Genomic DNA, 20,201 nt, shown 5'->3' on the forward strand with positions numbered 1-20,201 from the left:
ATGAATATATGAAAAATATATCAAAATGCATGTGGGTACTCGAATCAAAGCTCTTGATGAGTGTAACTATGGGATGAGTTGATATCTTAATAATTGTCAATAATTAAGAACTAACTTTGTCATCTTGAAAACTAATGATATTTTTGAAGATATAAGCTCATCCCGATAATACACTCATCAAGAACTTTCATTTGAGTACCCACATCAATTTTTCATATATTTATATATATTGTATATATGAATATATGAAAAATATATCAAAATGCATGTGGGTACTCGAATCAAAGCTCTTGATGAGTGTAACTACAGGATGAGCTTATATCGTTGAAAATTTCAATAATTGAGAACTGACTTTGTATCTTTTCAACTAATGATATTTTTGAAGAGATAAGCTCATCTCGATGTTTCACTCATCGAGACCTTTTATTTGAGTACCCACATCAATTTTTCATATATTTATATATATATTATATATATGTATGTATGAAAAATATATCAAAATGCATGTGGGTACTTAAATGAAAGATCTTGATAAGTGTAACAGCAGGATGTGCTTATATCTTAAAAAATGTCAATAATTAAGAATTGACTGAACTATCTTGTCAACTAATGATATTTTTGAAGAAATAAGCTCATCTCGATGTTACACTTTCGAGACCTTTTATTTGAGTACCCACATCAATTTTTCATATATTTATATATATATATTATATATATGTATATATGAAAAATATATCAAAAATGCATGTGGGTACTCAAATGAAAGCATTTGATGAGTATAACATCGGGATGAGCTTATATCTTTAAAAAAATCATCAGTTAAGATAGTACAGTGCAATTTAACAAAATTCATTATTCAATAAAGCAAAATTTTAATTTTTATATTTCACAAGTCACCGCAGTTACATAGTGATTGCAAGGTTGCTAGTTATTATTATTCACCAAATTTGCAAAAGAATTTAAACAAATAATAAAATATTCTTACCATGGTTATTAAAAATTATTTTTTGTCGTACAAAAATACAAGAGGCCTATTACCGAGCCAAATGCAGGTTGAGTACCTGGTAGGTGTTAAAATTAAAATTAGTCACGGAAGAAAATTTAATCCAACTATGACCCAAAAATTTTTATCCTTGAAAAAAATTTCTTATCAACTTTTGCTGATTCAGCAATTCATTTCTTCTTTAATCGTCTAAAAAAATTTTTTATCTCTCTCCATATTAAAAGAAATAAGAATCAAACTTTGCTCTTGATCTTTCTTAAAAAAAAAAAAAAATATTCAAATTAAATTTCATAGAGCGAAATTAATTTATAATCAATAATTTATCAGAATAGAAGCATTTTATATTGAATAAACAAACTAATTGAAATTATAAATCAATATATTTCTCTGATGGATTTATTATTATCACTAGTATGCCCTTAGCATCAATTATTGTCAGAATTAATTACAATATACAACATCCAGCCTCAAATTGCCTGTAGATCCAATTGAGTAATTCGGAATTAATTTAACACACTGGAATATTATTGTTACAACGTGTATTAATTATTATCAATCATTTATTCATGAATTTTATTATCAATTTAATATTTATGTGTGTATAAATATATATTTATCAGACAAGGGATAATCAGATGGAGATCTGGATGAATTTTGTCAAGGACGTTACTGGAGCGCGAATTGTGTGCACGCCTTATTGGATTATTTCTTGTATAATTTAATGTGCTATATATTTAACAGTATATATAATAGAAATTGTGGTGGTAACTCCGGACAGAGTTTACACTGCAAGTGTCACCGAAGATACCACCGCACTCAGTACGGCTTGTCCTTAACCGTTAATCGATCTGAAGAAAATTATAATGGAGCATTCTGTTCGAGGAGCAAAAGAAAAAATATTTGTCTACTGAGAAGAAAAATATATGTTTAAAATTATAATTAGAAATTGGAAAAATTAAATATTAATTAATAGTTAAGAATTAATCTTAAAAATTTCCCTTAAAATTGTTTTTATAAATTAATACAGACCGAGAAAGATTTTAAAATAAATTTTTTTTAGGTTTATCTTGGTAGTTAATAATATTGATATTAAGAGAATAAGAAAAATTTTGTGTCCAGGATAATCATACGATAAAATCAGTTTTTTTAGTGAAATTTAGTGTCATTGCAAAGGTCTTGACTTGAATTAGTGTCTTTTCAAGGTTTCATATCATTTTCCCCGATAGTCAATTTATTATGATTATTTAGGCTGAATTAAGAAATATTTGATCTCTAGATACATAATTAATAAATGACCTTGTATATTGTGAACCATTGACATTTTTAAAGATATAAGCTCATCTCGATGTTATACTCATCAAGGCCTTTCATTTGAGTACCCACATCAATTTTTCATATATTTATATATATTATATATATATATGTATATATGAAAAATATATCAAAATGCATGTAGGTGCTCAAATGAAAGCTCTTGATGAGTGTATCATCGGGATGATCTTATATCTTTTAAAATGTCAATAGTTAAGAAAGTACAGTGCAATTTAACATAATTGAGAAATTACCTTGTATCTTATTAACTATTGACATTTTTAAAGATACCACCTCATCCTGATGTTACACTCATCGAGAGCTTTCATTTGAATACCCACATGCATTCTGATATATTTTTCATATATTTATATATATATATATATATATATATATATATATATATATATATATATATATATATATATGAAAAATTGATGTGGGTACTCAAATAAAAGGTCTCGATGAGTGTAATACCGAGATGAGATTATATCTTCAAAAATATCATTAGTTGACAAGATAGGAAAGTCAGTTCTTAATTATTGACACTTTTTAAGATATAAGCTCATTCCGATGTTACATTCATCAAGACCTTTCATTTAAGTACCCACATCAATTTTTCATATATTTATATATATTAAATATATGTAAATATGAAAAATATATAAAAATGCATGTGGGTACTCAAATGAAAGCTCTTGATGAGTGTAACATCAGGATGAGTTTATATCTTTAAAAATGTCAATAGTTAAGAAAGTACAGTGCAATTTAACATAATTAAGAAAGTACCTTGTTTCTTGTTAACTATCGATATTTTTGAAGATATAAGCTCATCTTGATCTTATACTCATCGAGACCTTTCATTTGAGCACCCACATCAATTTTTCATATATTTATATATATTATATATATGTATATATGAAAAATATATCAAAGTACATGTAGGTACTCAAATGAAAGCTCTTGATGAATGTAACATCGGAATGAGCTTATATCTTTAGAAACGTCAATATTTAAGAAAGTACAGTGCAATTTAACAAAAGTCATTATTTAATTAAGCAAAATTTTATTTATTTATAGTTCCCAAGTCACTGCAGTCACATAGTGACTGCCAAGTTGCTAGTATTGATAATTATTGTTATTATTGTTGTTATTATCGATTGGTTATTACTTTAATTAGGATTAAGAATAAGAATATAACTTAAAAATTGACTCACCAGTAACTGGGGCCTCTATGTCGATCATTGTTTTCTCTGATCGTAGAAGAGCAGCACCATCATTGACAATGCGCAATGCTGCTGCTTCGTCAATTCTGCCTTCGAGAACGAAATGGTGCTTGAGTACATCTGGTCGAGGCCTTCCTGTTCGAGCGTCGAATACCTCTGCCACTGTCAGTTTGTGAGACGGTGGGAATGGTACACCTATTGACACAATTTAAATATTAGGACTTAATTATAAATGTATAATAACAAAATTTTAATAAATTTACCATGGTCAATAATGTTCAATAATTGCGAGTAATAAAAAAAAGTAATTACAATAATTTATTCATTAAAAATTATTTTAAATTCTTAACTTTAAAGTAATATTATTTACCTAGAATTAATTAAAAACATTAAAGCCTATTAAGTCAGTGACCTTTTGAAAATTAATCCTTATTTTCTACCGAGCAATTACCAGGAAATTTTTCAATGATTAGAAAATAAAACCTGGGCTGTAAATTTCAGGTAGCGAGGTTATAAGTACAGTAATTGTTTGACAACAATGAAACAATAATAACCTATGACTAAAATAGTAGGTAGAAATAAAAAGAAATATTAAATTTAATTATAAAATTTTATAGTTAATTTATTTCTAATAAATGCTTTTTTTAAAATACATAAATTACAATTATTTTATACAAAAATTAAAAAAATATATGCACATAAAAAAAATTAATTTTTAGTTTAATTAATAATTAAAAAATTAGAAATTTTAATTTTTAAATCAACTTATAAATAAAAAATTATATTAATTATCCTTTTGATCAAATTTTGAAGTTGTTGCCTTGTCAACATCTGAAAAAAAAATATAAAAAAATAACATTACTTTATTCTTTTATTCTTGAAAAGAATAAAAATAAAATTACCCAAGAAATTGAGCGAGCGACGAGGAGATTTGTGCAGCGTAAAATAATCTGCGAATTTCTTCCCAATATTATTTGGCGACAATTTAATCCTGGGTCCAGACGAAGACGACGAAGGCGATTTGTTACCAAAAAGCTTGCGCTCAAAGATAGCTTGTATATCTTTGAACTTTCCCAGACTGGATTCTCGGATGACGCCACTCTTTGAAGGAGTCCTTGGGGCCGGCGGTAGAGTGCTCTTGGAAATACGATTGACTTTGTTCAATTTCTTGCGAGCTTCAATGTAAATCATTTCCTTTGGCTCGTCGAGGGTCGAATCATTACATGTATCACATGTTTCATTGTGTTCCTTGGGCTCAATGCTAACCGAGTCGTCTCCAGAACCTTCTCCAGACTCCTCTCTAATGGTTGAAAGCACATCACGGTTGATATCATCACTTTCACCACTTATTTCCTCTTTTATGGCAACTTTGCTTTGCATATTATTATTCATTTTTAATTCAATGAATTATTCAATTTTTTTTTTCAACACAAAAATTATCTAGTTTCTATTTCACTATTTTTTCTTTTATCAACACAATATAAAGTACACTTGATGGCGTTTTGATCACCGCAATCTTACCAAGCTCATAAATAAATAGCTACTGATATTTTGAATCTCAAGACTGGCCAGGTGTGGGTTCGAATCCTGGCGCCAGCCGGATTCTTTTCAATGCCGTGTAAAATAAATTACAATCTCTCCACAGCTCAAATATACTGCAACTGATTGGGTAAAAATTTTCTAGAGCCTATAATAATATATACTCTCGTCTAAAAATAAAGCTAAGTACATAACTAATTAATGATTACCTTAAGACACACTTTCAATAAAATCCCAGTCCTACCATCTTTGTCTAAATTTTTTTTGAAAAATATAAAGTATATTTAATGCAATTCGGGTTATACCAATGTTGCCAAAATTAGCTTTTGATTTATACATCAATAAACACCTCACGAACTCTACTGGAAAATATGTAAAACATCAAGCAATTTTGACAAGTTAATGACTTTAATTATCCAGTTCTGATAAATTATATCCATAAATTACATCCGTAAATTTATCGACTGTTTTTTTACTTCGTACACTGAGAAAAAAGTATTTTGCTACTAAGAATATTTTTTTTGATAATCAGAATACTTGGTATTGTGCTACTAAGAATACGTGGTATTTTGATTATCACAATAAGTATATTGATTATCACAATACCTAGGTATACTGATTATCAGTATACCAATATAACAGACTATTAGATATTTATAACCTCACTTTACTGGGACAAATCAATTGACTTATAAAGCTAACAAAACAAATTAAAATTAAAATTAAAAGTGTAATATTAAATTTTTTTCTGCCCTCCAGGCGGAAAGTGGCAACTTTCTGGCCGCTGCGCTAAACAAAGTTGTCACATTCCGGCTACGTCGAGCAGAAATAGTATATTACACACCTAGGGAAGTAAAGTAAGAAATGTCTCAGATCACATGTAATTGTTGTCCGAGGCGAAGCCGAGGTCAACAAACATGTGATCTGAGGCTTTCTTATTTACTTCCCGTGGAGTGTATACTATTTTTTTGTCCGACGAAGGCGGAAAGCGGCAACTTTGTTTAGCGCAGCGGGACGAAAGTTGCCACTTTCCGCCCGGAGGGCAAAAAAATAGTATACACACCTTGGCCAGTAAATAAGAAAGCCTCAGATCACATGTTTGTCAACCTCGGCTTCGCCTCGGCCAACAATTACATGTGATCTGAGACTTTTCTTATTTTACTGGCCTAGGTATGTAATATACTATTTCAAGCTAATATAATAAATGTTAGTTGAATTCTATTTTTACTAGTGCATAAATCAAATAAACTGACTGTTAGTGTTAAAACGTCGATGGCAGTGACAGCACATATATTATAGTTTACTGTAAAGAGTATAAGTCTTGAACTGACTTATATTCTGATAATCACAATACTTGGTATTGTGATTATCATAATACCAAGTATTGTGATTATCAAAATACTTTTTTTTCAGTGTAATGAAAATTATTATTCATTTTGTTTATTGCAAACTGTAATTAAAAAATTACTTTGGTTGAATTTTAAAAATTTATTTTTTATATTAGAGTTTGTTTATTGATGCCAAGGCACAGGCCAAATAGCAATTTATACTACATAGTACACGGAAAAAAAAATTTCGTTCTGGTAACCTAACTGTAGAGTTACCACAACTATACACAGTTTACTATTCGTTGTAGAGTTACAGTAACAAAATGTTATTTAGTTCTGATAACTCAATGTTGTTGAGCTCTCAGAGCTCTACGGGATTGTTCTCAGAGCCAAACGGTATAGTTGGGAGTGCCCTACGTTGCGCAGTAGTAGAGTGCGCTGACATATTTCATAACCTTCTAAAATGACAAACAGAATTATTTTGTTACTCATCCATATTATTAAAAATATATGAGGACAATTAAGTTTCCAGTTTATTTAAGGAAATAGGTTTTTTTTTTGTCAAATTGAATTTCGTTAGAACAGTTTTGTATTTGTGGTTTTTCAAGGTTCATTTGCAGTGACTGTTAATTAAATTTATTAGTTGAATATATTGTGATAAGTAATAAGTTATCGGAATACATTAAAAAGACCCCATTTAACACAAAATAAAATTTGTTTTCGTTTATTTATCTTTTCTTGTGCATATACGGTAGTGATTTTATGTCCAATATTTATTAATATAATCAAGAAAATAAGATAATTTTGTGACGACCATATTTTTATTTTACAAATAATTTTTATTTGTAATATAAGTTCTATTATTCTTTTATTTGTATTATAATACTATTCTTATTTGTCATATACAATTATTGTTGGAAATATAAATTCGTTCTGTCGCATTTATTTATTAAATTATCAATGCTAAATCGTAAAAAAAATTATTAATCAGACTGCCAAAAATTTGTTATAGTCTTAAAACGATCCTGTAGAGTTGTGAGAGGTAAATAACGTTTAGCTCTCAGAGCTCAACGATGTAGAGTTGCAGGAGCCAAACGGTATTGTTACTATAGGAATACGTTAACCTACTGGAACTTTTTACAACTAACTAACAACTATAGAGTTCCTATAGCAAAATTTTTTTTTCCGTGTATGTACAGTTTTTACAAGAAAACAATTTTTGTGAGTACATAGTATAGTATTGTATAAAATTAATTTAAATAATTTGTATATAAACAAGGTAAAATCAGATTAAATTTGGAAGTTAACATTGAAAATAAGAATTTAAAGTATAGAAACTTAAGGGGGAACACCACTGTGACGATAAAAAAAAGAGGTGATTTTTGGGAATTTTTTTGATAGGGAAAATAAAGCAATTTAGGAATCGGGTTTTTGCACGCCTCATAGCGCGAAGCGCGTGAGGTTGTGCTTTATACTCGACTCGTCAAGGTCAAGCAATTTTGTTATCTTTAAATGCCTCTATCACAACCATATTACACTTATACAATGATATAAGTAGATGTACACTGAAAAAACACTTAAATTAAACCATTTTTTACTTTCTAAAATCATTTAATGTTGCTATTTTGAAAAAAAAAAAAAACATTTTGAAAAAAATTTTACGTGGACGTCCGGATGTCACCCCATTTTGGATGTACCAACGATTGCTCCCGAACAAATTGATATTTCAAGATCGGACTTTTTTTATTAGTTTAAGAATTCGATTAACTGGGTCCGTATTCCATATCAGTGGCCTAGTTTACGTATTTTTTGTCACGTGAAAACTATGGCGCCACTTGATCAAGCTAGATTTTTTAGACTGCGTGCGCATGACAAGAAAAAAGGGCGCTGATATTTAAAAAAAAAAAAAATAAAAAATATGTAAGAAATTACTTAATTATTTTTTTTTTAATCAATTACACAATTAATTTTTTTCTTACAAAATGAATGAGCGTTATGAGGTGTGCACTTTTGGATTTTCCAAACTTTTTTTTATTTTATTAAGGGTACATTAAAGATTGTTACCCTAAATTTTTATTAAAAAATATTTAATTATTACAAAGTTATTAACAATCTCGTCGAACACTGGAGAAAATTTCCCCCCTCCACGGTCGGTTTGATAACTCAAAAACAGATTATCTGAAAATAATAACCCAAATTGCATTCTAATCAGTAAGGATGTAGTTATCGTCGCACATACGGAATTTGAAAAATTTTTATTTTAAAGATTTTTTTAGCCGGGTTAAAACAAAAAAAAAACAGTAAAAATAGTGAGAAAATTTTCAATCAGTCGCCATTTTTTTTTAAATTAAAATTTTCAAAATTCCGTATGTGCGACGATGACTACATCCTTATTGATTGAAAAGCAATTTGAGTTTTTATTTTCAGATGATCTGTTTTTGAGTTATCGAACCGACCATGGAGGAGGAAATTTTTTCTAGTGCTCTACGAGATTGTTAATAACTTTGTAATAATTAAATATTTTTTAATAAAAATTTAGGGTAATAATCTTTAATATACCCTTAATAAAATAAAAAAATCCGATCCCCAAATTCCTTTACACAGTGGTGTTCCCCCTTAAAGTCATCAATACAGATGATAACTTGGCATAATAATTCTGCGAATTAACTAAAAAAAAATTCAATATTTTATCTTAAGCTCCGAATCGTCGTTTTCTAACTCGAAAGAAAGTTAGTTGTGAGTGCATTTAATTTATTTATTTATTATTTTTTTTTAAATAAGCTTAAACTGTAAATTTGGTTACTAACATAAAGGTTAATGTATTAGAAATTAATTTGTTATTTATTAGACATCATTTCAATTATTAAAATTTAATAAGTAATTGAAAACTTCTTTTTTGAAGACTTGCAAGCTACTCGAATTTATAATTTCACGCGGGAGTTCTATATGAGCTATATATAAAATTAATTGCCTTAATTTTCTACATTATCAACGGAGGTTATCGAATTAAAATTTTATAAATATATATATATATATATGTTAATTATTACAAATTAAAGAATTAATATTGAAGTTTGATTGGATGTAAAAGTCACTTTTAAGTTTTTAATATAAATTAATAATTAAATATTATATTAATTTCCTTAATAAAAATTTTAAACTTGATCCTGAATGAAGAACAAGTTTAACAATTTTTAAATTTTTTGTTTTGAATAATTTAATAGTATAAAAATAATTTTACAAATAAAAATTTGATGAACTTATGACTTTTATTTTAATCAAATTTCAATAACAAAAATTTTATTTTATTTTTATTTATAAAAAATAAATAAAATAACTTGTGAATGATCTATATTAAGTCTTTAGTTTTTGGTTAAAATATTAAGTATAAATAATAAATCCGAATTTTTTCCTCAAATATTAAATAACATATAAAGTAATTAAATTTAAACGAACCTGAAAGTCACCGTAAAATTTTCAAATAAATCAAACATCTTTATCTTGTAATTAATTACCCAAGAAAATTGATTATTTTATTTTACTTTATATTCTAGCAATTGACAGTGCAACGTCATTCGTACGGTAAAAAGTTATTTTTATACGCAATACAAAGTCTTATCATATCGCTCTAAGCACCTCGAGACTTTTAAATAATTATTTAGTCGTTATATATTTTATGAGTTTAAATAAAATAATGAGTTTAATATTTTCATCTTATTTTACAGTTAAAAAAAAAATAAGACAGTTTAATTAAAAATAATCGTTCAAATTTTTGCAGAAAAAAAATAAAAATTTTATTTTTTCAAATTAATTAAATACAAGAATAAAAAAATTGATTTTTAGTATTAAAAATTGAAAAATAAATTAATAAATAGTTTTATAAAAATTATTTAGTTATGTAGACGATTAATTTTATTATTTAAAAGAAATAATTTATTATAAAGATTAATGATACATTAAATGAGAAAATTATAACGCTTGTTAGGAAATGACTATCACGATGCAATAAATCAATAAATAATCGAAGAAAAATAAATAAATAATAGCGATCACGATAGAATGGTATCCAAGCGAGTGAGCATACAACAATTTAGGGGATAAATAATAGCGGATACAAGAGGGTAAATGTTTCCAATTGCAAGCATCAGCCAGTAACGCAATTCCTCTACTACAAAGATAACGATCGTAAATTATGTTAGCCGTTTGAATCAAATGAGAGACTATCCAGTTTACTTTGTTGTGAGGTTTTATCCCTCTGTATTATCGTAATACTAAACAATTAACAGGTAAATTCCGTGTAATGCTATTAACTTTCTCTCTCCCGTTAATTAGAGTCCGCATTCCCCGAAAGTAATAATTATTGTATCGATATATGAGGATGAGTCTTTGGTAGGGATAAATATTGACAGTTAAGATATTTTAATCGTTTATAATAGCCGTCAATTTTTAGTAGATTTCATAGAAATCTAACTATTGCATTGGTCCTCATGACGGAACTTTTAAAATATTTTGCTATATTTCGACTATATATAGTATACTCGTCGAGCTGAGTCGGAAAATGCATATGGTTCAAAAGTTTATATATATCTATATATATATAGGGAAAGTGGGTTTCGTAGACCGTCAATCACGCAAAAACTACTGAACATATTGACATGGGACTAGGACCATTCGACGCGGAATGAATTGTAGATGGTTATAGGCTACTTATTTTTCGAATTCCATCAATCCTTCACCATTTTATTTCTATTTAACTTAGATAAACATTTTTCTCATCTCCGGGCGGAAAGCGTCAATTTTCCTCCCGCTGCGCTAAACGAAAATGCCGCTTTCCGCCTCCGTCGAGGAGAAATAGTATACACACCACGGGCAGTAATAAGAAAGCCTCAGATCACATGTTTGTCAACCTCGGCTTCGCCTCGGCCGACAATTACATGTGATCTGAGACATTTCTTACTTTACTTCCCTAGGTGTGTAATATACTATTCCCGCCCATAAAAACAAAAGACGAGCAGTTTTCTTTAATTCATTTTTTTGCCCTCCGGGCGGAAAGTGACAACTTTCGTCCCGCTGCGCTAAACTAAGTTGCCGCTTTCTGCCTTCGTCGGACAAAAAAATAGTATACACTCCACGGGAAGTAAATAAGAAAGCCTCAGATCACATGTTTGTTGACCTCGGCTTCGCCTCGGCCAACAATTACATGTGATCTGAGACATTTCTTACTTTACTTCCCTAGGTGTGTAATATACTATTTTTTTTATCGGCATAAAGGGTATTACGTTTTTATTTTGAGAATTTAGTTCCATCTACCATCGCGTGGGCGAATGCGTGGGTGGAAAATATACATATATAACGAAATAGGGTTCCTTTGATAAAAGTTGACGTCAAAACTACTGAAGCTATCGGGATGGGACTGCTACTTTTCGACGCCGAATTTTTCATATATGGTTATAGGCTACTTATTTTTGGATTTTATCAACCCTTTCTCATTTTTTTTACGATTAATTTTTATATACATTTTTTCCCGCTAATAAAAACAAAAGACTCATTTTTCATTCATTTGTTTTTAATACGATTTTCTTTTGTTTTTATTACATAACCTTAAAATTTGATTGATTTCACGTCATTTTAAAAAAAAGTTAAAGAAAGAAGCTAATTATGTCTGGTGAACTAAGTGTTGAAAATTTATATTTATATGCTGATCGTATGTTTGGTTATGGTAAAATTGGTTTCAAGAATTAAAATAGTTAGATATCTATGAAATCTACTGAAAATGTTGTTGTTTATCAACTAGGACTTTTTGAAACATAAAATTTAGACCCTGTCTATTGAGTTTCAATAACATTTGCTAAAAATTTCCTTGCAACAAACGTCTCTTTATCAGCGGGAAAAAGTCATTGTAAGGTTTCCAAAACTTAACATTATTTGTAGTAATTCGGTCAACGAACTTAGAATTTTACATACATGTTATTTTTGCTGATTACATAACTTATAAATTGTTCTTATTACGGGATCGAGGGAATGTTACTGATTAAAATGAATGCATTTTCCAAACACTGGGTATTTAAAAACATATTAAGTTTATTTTCTATGAAAAATTGATGTCGCTGAGAAAATTTTAAATGACAAAAAATTCTTCGCACTTGAAGCTAGACAGACTTCAACTTTACTTATGAGACTTGCAATGACATTAACTAAAACTTTCAATACTCATTTGGAATCTGTGCAAGTCAAAACAATACTCTAATTAAATTTCAAATCTAGATCTAAAAATACAATTCTATAAAGCGTCCAGCGAAGCGGGCGGGTAACAACTAGTAGTATATATATATATATATATATATATATATATATATATATATATATATATATATATATATATATACGGGGTGTCCCAAAAGTCACGGACGCCATTGTAGCATCTGATGAAAAAAATAATTCTGAGACGAAAAGTCCTTAGCCATTTTTCAATTAAACGCATAGATAATTAATTATTAGTTAAAAATAATGTCTCTTTATTTGTCAGAGAGAGAGCGCCAGTGTCCAGTAAAATATGTGGCAAACAAAGACACAACTAACTGTATGACTAACTAGTTTCTAGTTATAGCTAACGTAGTAACACATATTTACTTACACATTCACACGTGCAAGCATCTTCGTTGGAACGCACTTGGCTTGACACTAGTGCTCTCTCTCTAACGCATAAAAGGACGTTATTTTAATTGATAATTAATTATCTATTCGTCTGATTAAAAAATGGGATTAAAGAATTTGGGATTTCAGGTGGAAAATCTTGCCAGAACCTGATAGCCGAAACAACAAACGAATATTCATAAATGGTACACGGAGAAAAATTAATTATACTACCTACTATACAAAAATAGTAACTCCTACTATCTAAAATGGTAATAAAATAAATTAGTAACAAAATAATAGGTGGTGTCATTGACAATTGTAATAGTTACTATTAATAATGGTAACGATTACTATTGAAAATAATAATTGTAATTATTATAAATTATAACTGTTACAATCAAAGATGGTAACTGTAACCATCTCAGATTGTAAAAATTCTGAAAGAAAAAATAATATAAATTTACTTAATTAAATCCTTTATTTACATCCATATTTTAGCTAATGTATATTTTTTTCTTTGAAATATTAAAATATTTTTAATTCTCTTCTAAATTTTTTTTTTGATTTAAAATTTTTTTTTTTTAATTTGAATTTTTTTTTATTTGAATTTTATTGAAAATTTTGATTTTTTTGGAAATTTCAAATTCTTTTTGAAAAATTTGGCGTTGAAACTTGTTTTAGACAAATAAAAATTTATAAATATAATTTAAATCCGAATTTAATCCCGATTTTTTGTGCACTACACTGCAATACAGCTGCTTTTAGTTTATTAAGAAATGCATCTACGGTAACGCAGATTCTTAATTTTTTAAATATTTTTTACTAGCTTAAATAGTAGTTACTATTATTACTGATGGTAACTGCAACCATCAGGTTATATTAGGAATTACGATTTTGATAATAGTAGTAACTAATTAAAATAATAACAGTTATTGTTACTGATTACCATCATAATAGTAGTAGTTACCATCAGGATGGGAAATACTACAATTCAGATGGTTTATTTAACTATTTAAATAATATTTACTACTATCGAATTCAGTTAATAAATTTTAACATAACTAGATAATATAATAATAAATAGATAATAAACTCTACTATAAAATTTTCTCCGTGTACTCAAGAATTTAGGAATTTTGATCATAACGTTATTTTTTGCTGCTAATCTGTCTGATCGTCTAATTTCTGGGTCTTCATCAACAAATAGACTTCTGAGAAATTTAGGTTCACCTGTAGATAATAATTTATAGAATAAGCAGCCTAAATAATACAACCTGCGCAACTTTACAGTTAACCAATTTAATTGACGTCGATATGGTGTAATATGTTCATCCCGTTTTTAATTATAAATAAATCGAATAGTACCATTTACAAGACGCTGAAGTTTACAATTATGAAATATTAATAAAATGAAGAATGCGAAAAAAAATATTTAAAACAGCTAAATTAGCACGATAATGAAATAATCTCTAGTGAAATAAATGTGCACAATATATAGATATCAGTCTTCTGGTTTTTGTTTTATTTTATTAATTGTCCATAAACGACACTGAATTACCTAGCCAGTCGCATTCGGTGACCTACAATTCTTTCAAAGAATTAAAAAAAAAAAATTTAACTCAATTAATGCATATTTTCGCAAGTTACAGTGTTTCCGGAGTTTTATACATGACGGACAGGAAAATTTTTTGACCTATTTTGATGTTTTTTTCCGTTTATATTGCACTAAATTAATTTTTAAAAAGTGTCAAATTAATCTCCATTAAATTATCTTGACAATAGTATGCAAAATATATTAATTCCGTGAACTAACAAGACTATAATAATAAAAATAGTTATAGAAATGAGGTGAAAATAATTTTTCGATCGATTAAAAAAAATTGGGTTCTTATTTTGTAGAAAATAAATGGAGTAATAATTTAATTAGTCAAAACAATTTATTTTTTATACTAAAAAAATAAATTTACATTATTGTGTTTGTAAAAATTATATAAATTAAAGTAGACAAAAAATTTGATTTAAAATAATTAAATCTACTTAATAATAATAAAATTTATTTTATAAATAAATAGTGTTAAAAAAAATAACTATAGATTTCCAAACGCCTCGATAAAAAAATTTAACTCTCTTTTATTTAAGTATTCAACGATATTTAATATTAATTCATACGGCAAAGGTATAAATTTTCTCAAATTTGAAACTTTCTCCAATTCTTCCAAAAGTCGCAATAAAACTCTGAAATAATATCTATTATAATCCAAATTTTTGTCTATAAGACAACTTCTCCAATAATATTATATGTTCAAATTTCTTTTAATTAATTCCTTCAATTTTTTATCATCAACCACAAGCCTAATAAATTCATACAAACTCATTTTTTTATTTTCTACTTCAATAAATCTTCGCTTAATAACACGAGAAATAAATTTTCTTTTATGATCATTAACAAATTTTTTGTTCATTTCGTTGTAAGCTACTAACCTATTCATTAATTTAATTTCTTTCTTCGAAACAGAGAACCCAATTGCAGATCTGTTGACCAAGTCCTTTAGAATCAATTCAAAACAATTTATTTTTTTCTTCCTAATTATCCGCCGCAATTCGTAAGAACGATTAATCTGATTTTCTGGAATTCGTAAATATTTATCCGACTTCTTATTGAACGTAAGTGTGGTGTAATACAAAGCTCTGGAATGAGTAATATCGGAATAATAAGGCAGCAAAGGATCGAGCAATGAGTCGCAACTTCTGTAAGCCGCCATGTTTAATAAAAATATTTCTGGATCATCATTTACCAGTGCGTAAATGTTAGCACCTTTTGCTGCAAGCAACTATTCGACCTATCACTTTATCCGTTCCTGGCGTTTGCGCTTGTTTTACAACGTACCGAAGATCCCCAAACTTTTTGGGATGCAATATATAGTGGATCGCAGCCATACTTTCACTGTCTCTAGCGCATAAATATTCCGGATCTTTCTTCATGAATTCTAATGTCCATAACGCGGCCGCGAAATGATTATACTCAAACGCGTACATTAATAACGTTTTATTCATCATACTTTTTATTTTATAGTCAGCTCCGGATCTTGCCAAATAATAAGTTAAGCTTTGTTTGTAATAAAGAACCGTGTAAGTAAGCAGAGTTATTTTTTTACCAAAATCTTCGGACCATTTTTGGTGTTTGAAGTACTTTAAAAACATTTCCTTCCCAATTTCGGCGTTAATATTTGCTCCGGCGTCTATTAAAGTTACACGGAAAAAAAAATTTCGTTCTGGTAACCTAACTGTAGAATTACCACAACTATACACAGTTTACTATTCGTTGTAGAGTTACAGTAACATAATGTTATTTAGTTCTGATAACTCAATGTTGTTGAGCTCTCAGAGCTCTACGGGATTGTTCTCAGAGCCAAACGGTATAGTTGAGAGCGCCCTACGTTGCGCAGTAGTGGAGTGCGCTGACATATTTCATAACCTTCTAAAATGACAAACAGAATTATTTTGTTACTCATCCATATTATTAAAAATATATGAGGACAATTAAGTTTCCAGTTTATTTATTTAAGGAAATAGGTTTTTTTTTTTTTGTCAAATTGAATTTCGTTAGAACAGTTTTGTATTTGTGGTTTTTCAAGGTTCATTTGCAGTGACTGTTAATTAAATTTATTAGTTGAATATATTGTGATAAGTAATAAGTTATCGGAATACATTCAAAAGACCCCATTTAACACAAAATAAAATTTGTTTTCGTTTATTTATCTTTTCTTGTGCATATACGGTAGTGATTTTATGTCCAATATTTATTAATATAATCAAGAAAATAAGATAATTTTGTGACGACCATATTTTTATTTTACAAATAATTTTTATTTGTAATATAAGTTCTATTATTATTTTATTTCTATTATAATACTATTCTTATTTGTCATATACAATTATTGTTGGAAATATAAATTCGTTCTGTCGCATTTATTTATTAAATTATCAATGCTAAATCGTAAAAAAAATTATTAATCAGACTGCCAAAAATTTGTTATAGTCTCAGAACGATCCTGTAGAGTTGTGAGAGGTAAATAACGTTTAGTTCTCAGAGCTCAACGATGTAGAGTTGCAGGAGCCAAACGGTATTGTTACCATAAGAAAACGTTAACCTACTGGAACTTTTTACAACTAACTAACTACTATAGAGTTCCTATAGCAAAATTTTTTTCTCCGTGTAATAATATTTTTGGGCCGGATTTATTTTTTTTTTTTTCAAAAAAACAAGCTAGATGAATTGGCTGAATTCCATCTTTAGTCGTCACATGGACATTAGCTTTGTAATTTACAACCAGAAATTTTACCAAATTTTGATAATTCTCCATACATGCGATATGCAATATCGTGAGTCCAGCGAATGGGCCAGTCTTAATTAACGGATCATTAATCCCTTCGCCATTTCTTAATATTACTTTTATAAGATCCAGTATTGTTAGGCACGTCATAGCTAGACTCAAAATAAAATTGGAAATTTTTACCAATAGATTTGATATATTCCCCATTTTTCACCTTTATAATGATAAAAAATAAATATTTACTTAATTATATTATAAATAAAGATTCTCTATTACTTATATAGCAATTTAAACTAAATCTTAATAATTAACACTTTAACACAAAACGGTATTTATGACGGTCTCGTCACATAAAATCAAAATACCGGTAAATGTACATCTCTACATACAGTTAAACTCAAATGAATTGCAAAAAATAACAAAATTCCTTAAAAAAATAATAGAATATCTTTCACTTCTATTTTCTAAAATTTTTCCCTTCTCTTTATTTTCTTTAGCCTCCCAAGTGGAGCGTCTCAACTGTTTTTAGAGGAGTTTTTTATTGGCTTGTAGCGATATCTCGGGGTCTTCCATTCCATTGGTTATTATTCCTGAAATTTATTCAAACCGAGTATCTCCGGTGAATAATCGTTGCCCGGTATCGAGACGTCGATGACCTCCCAGCATCTCGTCTAGATATTCCGGTCGTCGAGTTAGTTACCTTCGACCCGTTGATTTCCTTTTGTGAGTCTACACCCAATATTCTCCACTTTAATACTCTTTTTGATTACATAAAAATATTCAAACCAATTCCCGATAGAATTTCTCCGGAAGTTATTAATAATATAAATTAAAGTTCTATCACCTTGCGGTCAAGTGACTAGTAAATTTTAACTTGGTATCATCCCTAGGTAATATGTCTTTCCGTATATACTGGGATAGTATCTAACTATACCTTTAACTATAAGTGGTAATTTTGTAAAAATGCTTGCCGTAAGATGGACGGTGTGGCTTAATGTATATAGAATAAGCGAAAGGAAATTTAGTATAGACCGGATAGCTCAAATGGTAGAGTAGCCGACATGTCTTCGGGAGGTTCTGGGTTCGAATCCCAGTCCGAGCTATCTAATAATTTTTTCTCGCATATTCTATAAACTCACATTAAGATGATCCTTTCCACATTCCTTTCTCAATCCTTTCCTACCAATATTCTGTTACGTGAATGTGGAACGCTTCACGTAATAATTACCGTAACTCCTACTCTTTCCCGCTTCACAGCATTATTTATGTTTATACTTAATGTGAGTTTATAGAATATGCGAGAAAAAATTATTAGATAGCTCGGACTGGGATTCGAACCCAGAACCTTCCGAAGACATGTCGGCTACTCTACCATTTGAGCTATCCGGGCTATACTAAATTTCCTATCGCTTATTCTATATACATTAAGCCACACCGTCCATCTTACGGCAAGCATTTTTACAAATATAAATAATGCTGTGAAGCGGGAAAGAATAGGAGTTACGGTAATTATTACGTGAAGCGTTCCACAATCACGTAACAGGATATTGGTAGGAAAGGATTGAGAAAGGAATGTGGAGAGGATCATCTTAATGTGAGTTCATAGAATATGCGAGAAAAAATTATTAGATAGCTCGGACTGGGATTCGAACCCAGAACCTTCCGAAGACATGTCGGCTACTCTACCATTTGAGCTATCCGGTCTATACTAAATTTCCTTTCGCTTATTCTATATACATTAAGCCACACCGTTCATCTTACGGCAAGCATTTTTATAAATATAAATAATGCTGTGAAGCGGTAATGGAGTAAATCTTAACTTCAATATTGGTCGAGAGACATATTCTCTCTTTACATACTTTCGATCGTGATCCACCGAACCTGAATACTAGTGAAGCTGAGAGCTTTTGTGGTATTTGTTCGAGTTATAAAGATGCTTTAGTGAATGAAAGAAATTAAAGATGGAATGTCCATCCGTTTGACTTGAATTAAGATTTACTAGTCACTTGACCGCAAGACGATAGAACTTTAATTTATATATAAAATTCGGTTGATAAAAATAATAATTAAGTTATTAATAATATTATTGCTTTATATTTAATATAGATTTATATTTGTATAAAACGATCTTGTCTAGTGACTCGAAAGTTTTACCGTCGTGCCAAAAATAAAATATAAATAGCCACCAAAAACACATGTGCTTGCGATTTTCGGTTATGATTTCTTATTAAAAGTCTAATAAAATTTAATTAAGTATTAATTATTATTTTAATTTATTTAGGCTCTAAATTTTGATCTTAATTTACTAGTTTTTATTTTATATCATTATTTATTTATTTTTTATTTTTTATTACTATTTATTTATAATCTAAGTGCAAAATATGGAAAAAATTAATTTACTATAAAAATAATAATATCTTCTTAAAAATCGCAAATTTTCTATTTTATTGTACGAAAAATTGTCATTAAAATTTTAATACAATTTTAAGAAATATTTTAAGTAAAATTTAGTTTATAAAATTTTTATGCACTGTAAAAAAATTTTTAAATTAAATAAATCAAAAAATAAAATATTTTTACTTAAATTAAGACAATAAAATTTTTTTAATTGATATTTTTGGTTTAAAAATTAAAATTTTAAATTAATTAATTTTTTTTTTTCAGTGATAAAATTAAAAATATTCCAGTGAATTATTTGTCTCAAATTTTTAAAGCTTTAAAATTTGAATTAATTAATTTTTTTATTGTTTAAATATTTATTTAGTTGTTTAAATATTTTCCAAGTCCGAAAATTAATAATATTATTGTTTTTCTTGAATTTTTA

At 28.3% G+C, this 20,201-nt stretch overlaps 2 protein-coding genes across 12 annotated transcripts in view; both read right to left on the reverse strand.

Moving 5' to 3' along the window:
- The window catches only part of LOC123275262 (serine/threonine-protein phosphatase 2B catalytic subunit 3-like), a 157,747-nt gene that overhangs the window by 89,156 nt on the left and 48,390 nt on the right, over nucleotides 1-20,201 (reverse strand). For all 11 annotated transcript variants that reach the window (XM_044743258.1, XM_044743257.1, XM_044743266.1 and 8 more), the window contains one exon: nucleotides 3,532-3,735. In XM_044743258.1, coding sequence (XP_044599193.1) covers nucleotides 3,532-3,735 — 204 coding nt within the window. The remainder of the gene's footprint in view (nucleotides 1-3,531; nucleotides 3,736-20,201) is intronic.
- On the reverse strand, nucleotides 4,147-5,199 carry LOC123275266. The gene is made up of 2 exons (XM_044743272.1): nucleotides 4,443-5,199; nucleotides 4,147-4,371 (listed from the first exon to the last, which is right to left on the reverse strand). Exons 1-2 carry the CDS (start codon nucleotides 4,930-4,932, stop codon nucleotides 4,325-4,327), a joined length of 537 nt encoding a protein of 178 aa, XP_044599207.1. The 5' UTR covers nucleotides 4,933-5,199; the 3' UTR covers nucleotides 4,147-4,324.

Source organism: Cotesia glomerata, linkage group LG1, assembly GCF_020080835.1.
Source record: "Cotesia glomerata isolate CgM1 linkage group LG1, MPM_Cglom_v2.3, whole genome shotgun sequence".
Lineage (NCBI taxonomy): Eukaryota > Metazoa > Arthropoda > Insecta > Hymenoptera > Braconidae > Cotesia > Cotesia glomerata.

Bases quoted from the DNA above. Each gene is read 5' to 3' on its own strand.
- LOC123275266 (XM_044743272.1), bottom strand. From the start codon at position 4,932: ATGAATAATAATATGCAAAGCAAAGTTGCCATAAAAGAGGAAATAAGT. The intron at 4,372-4,442 runs GTAATTTTATTT...TTTTTTTTTCAG, and splicing joins TCGCTCGCTCAATTTCTTGG to ATGTTGACAAGGCAACAACT.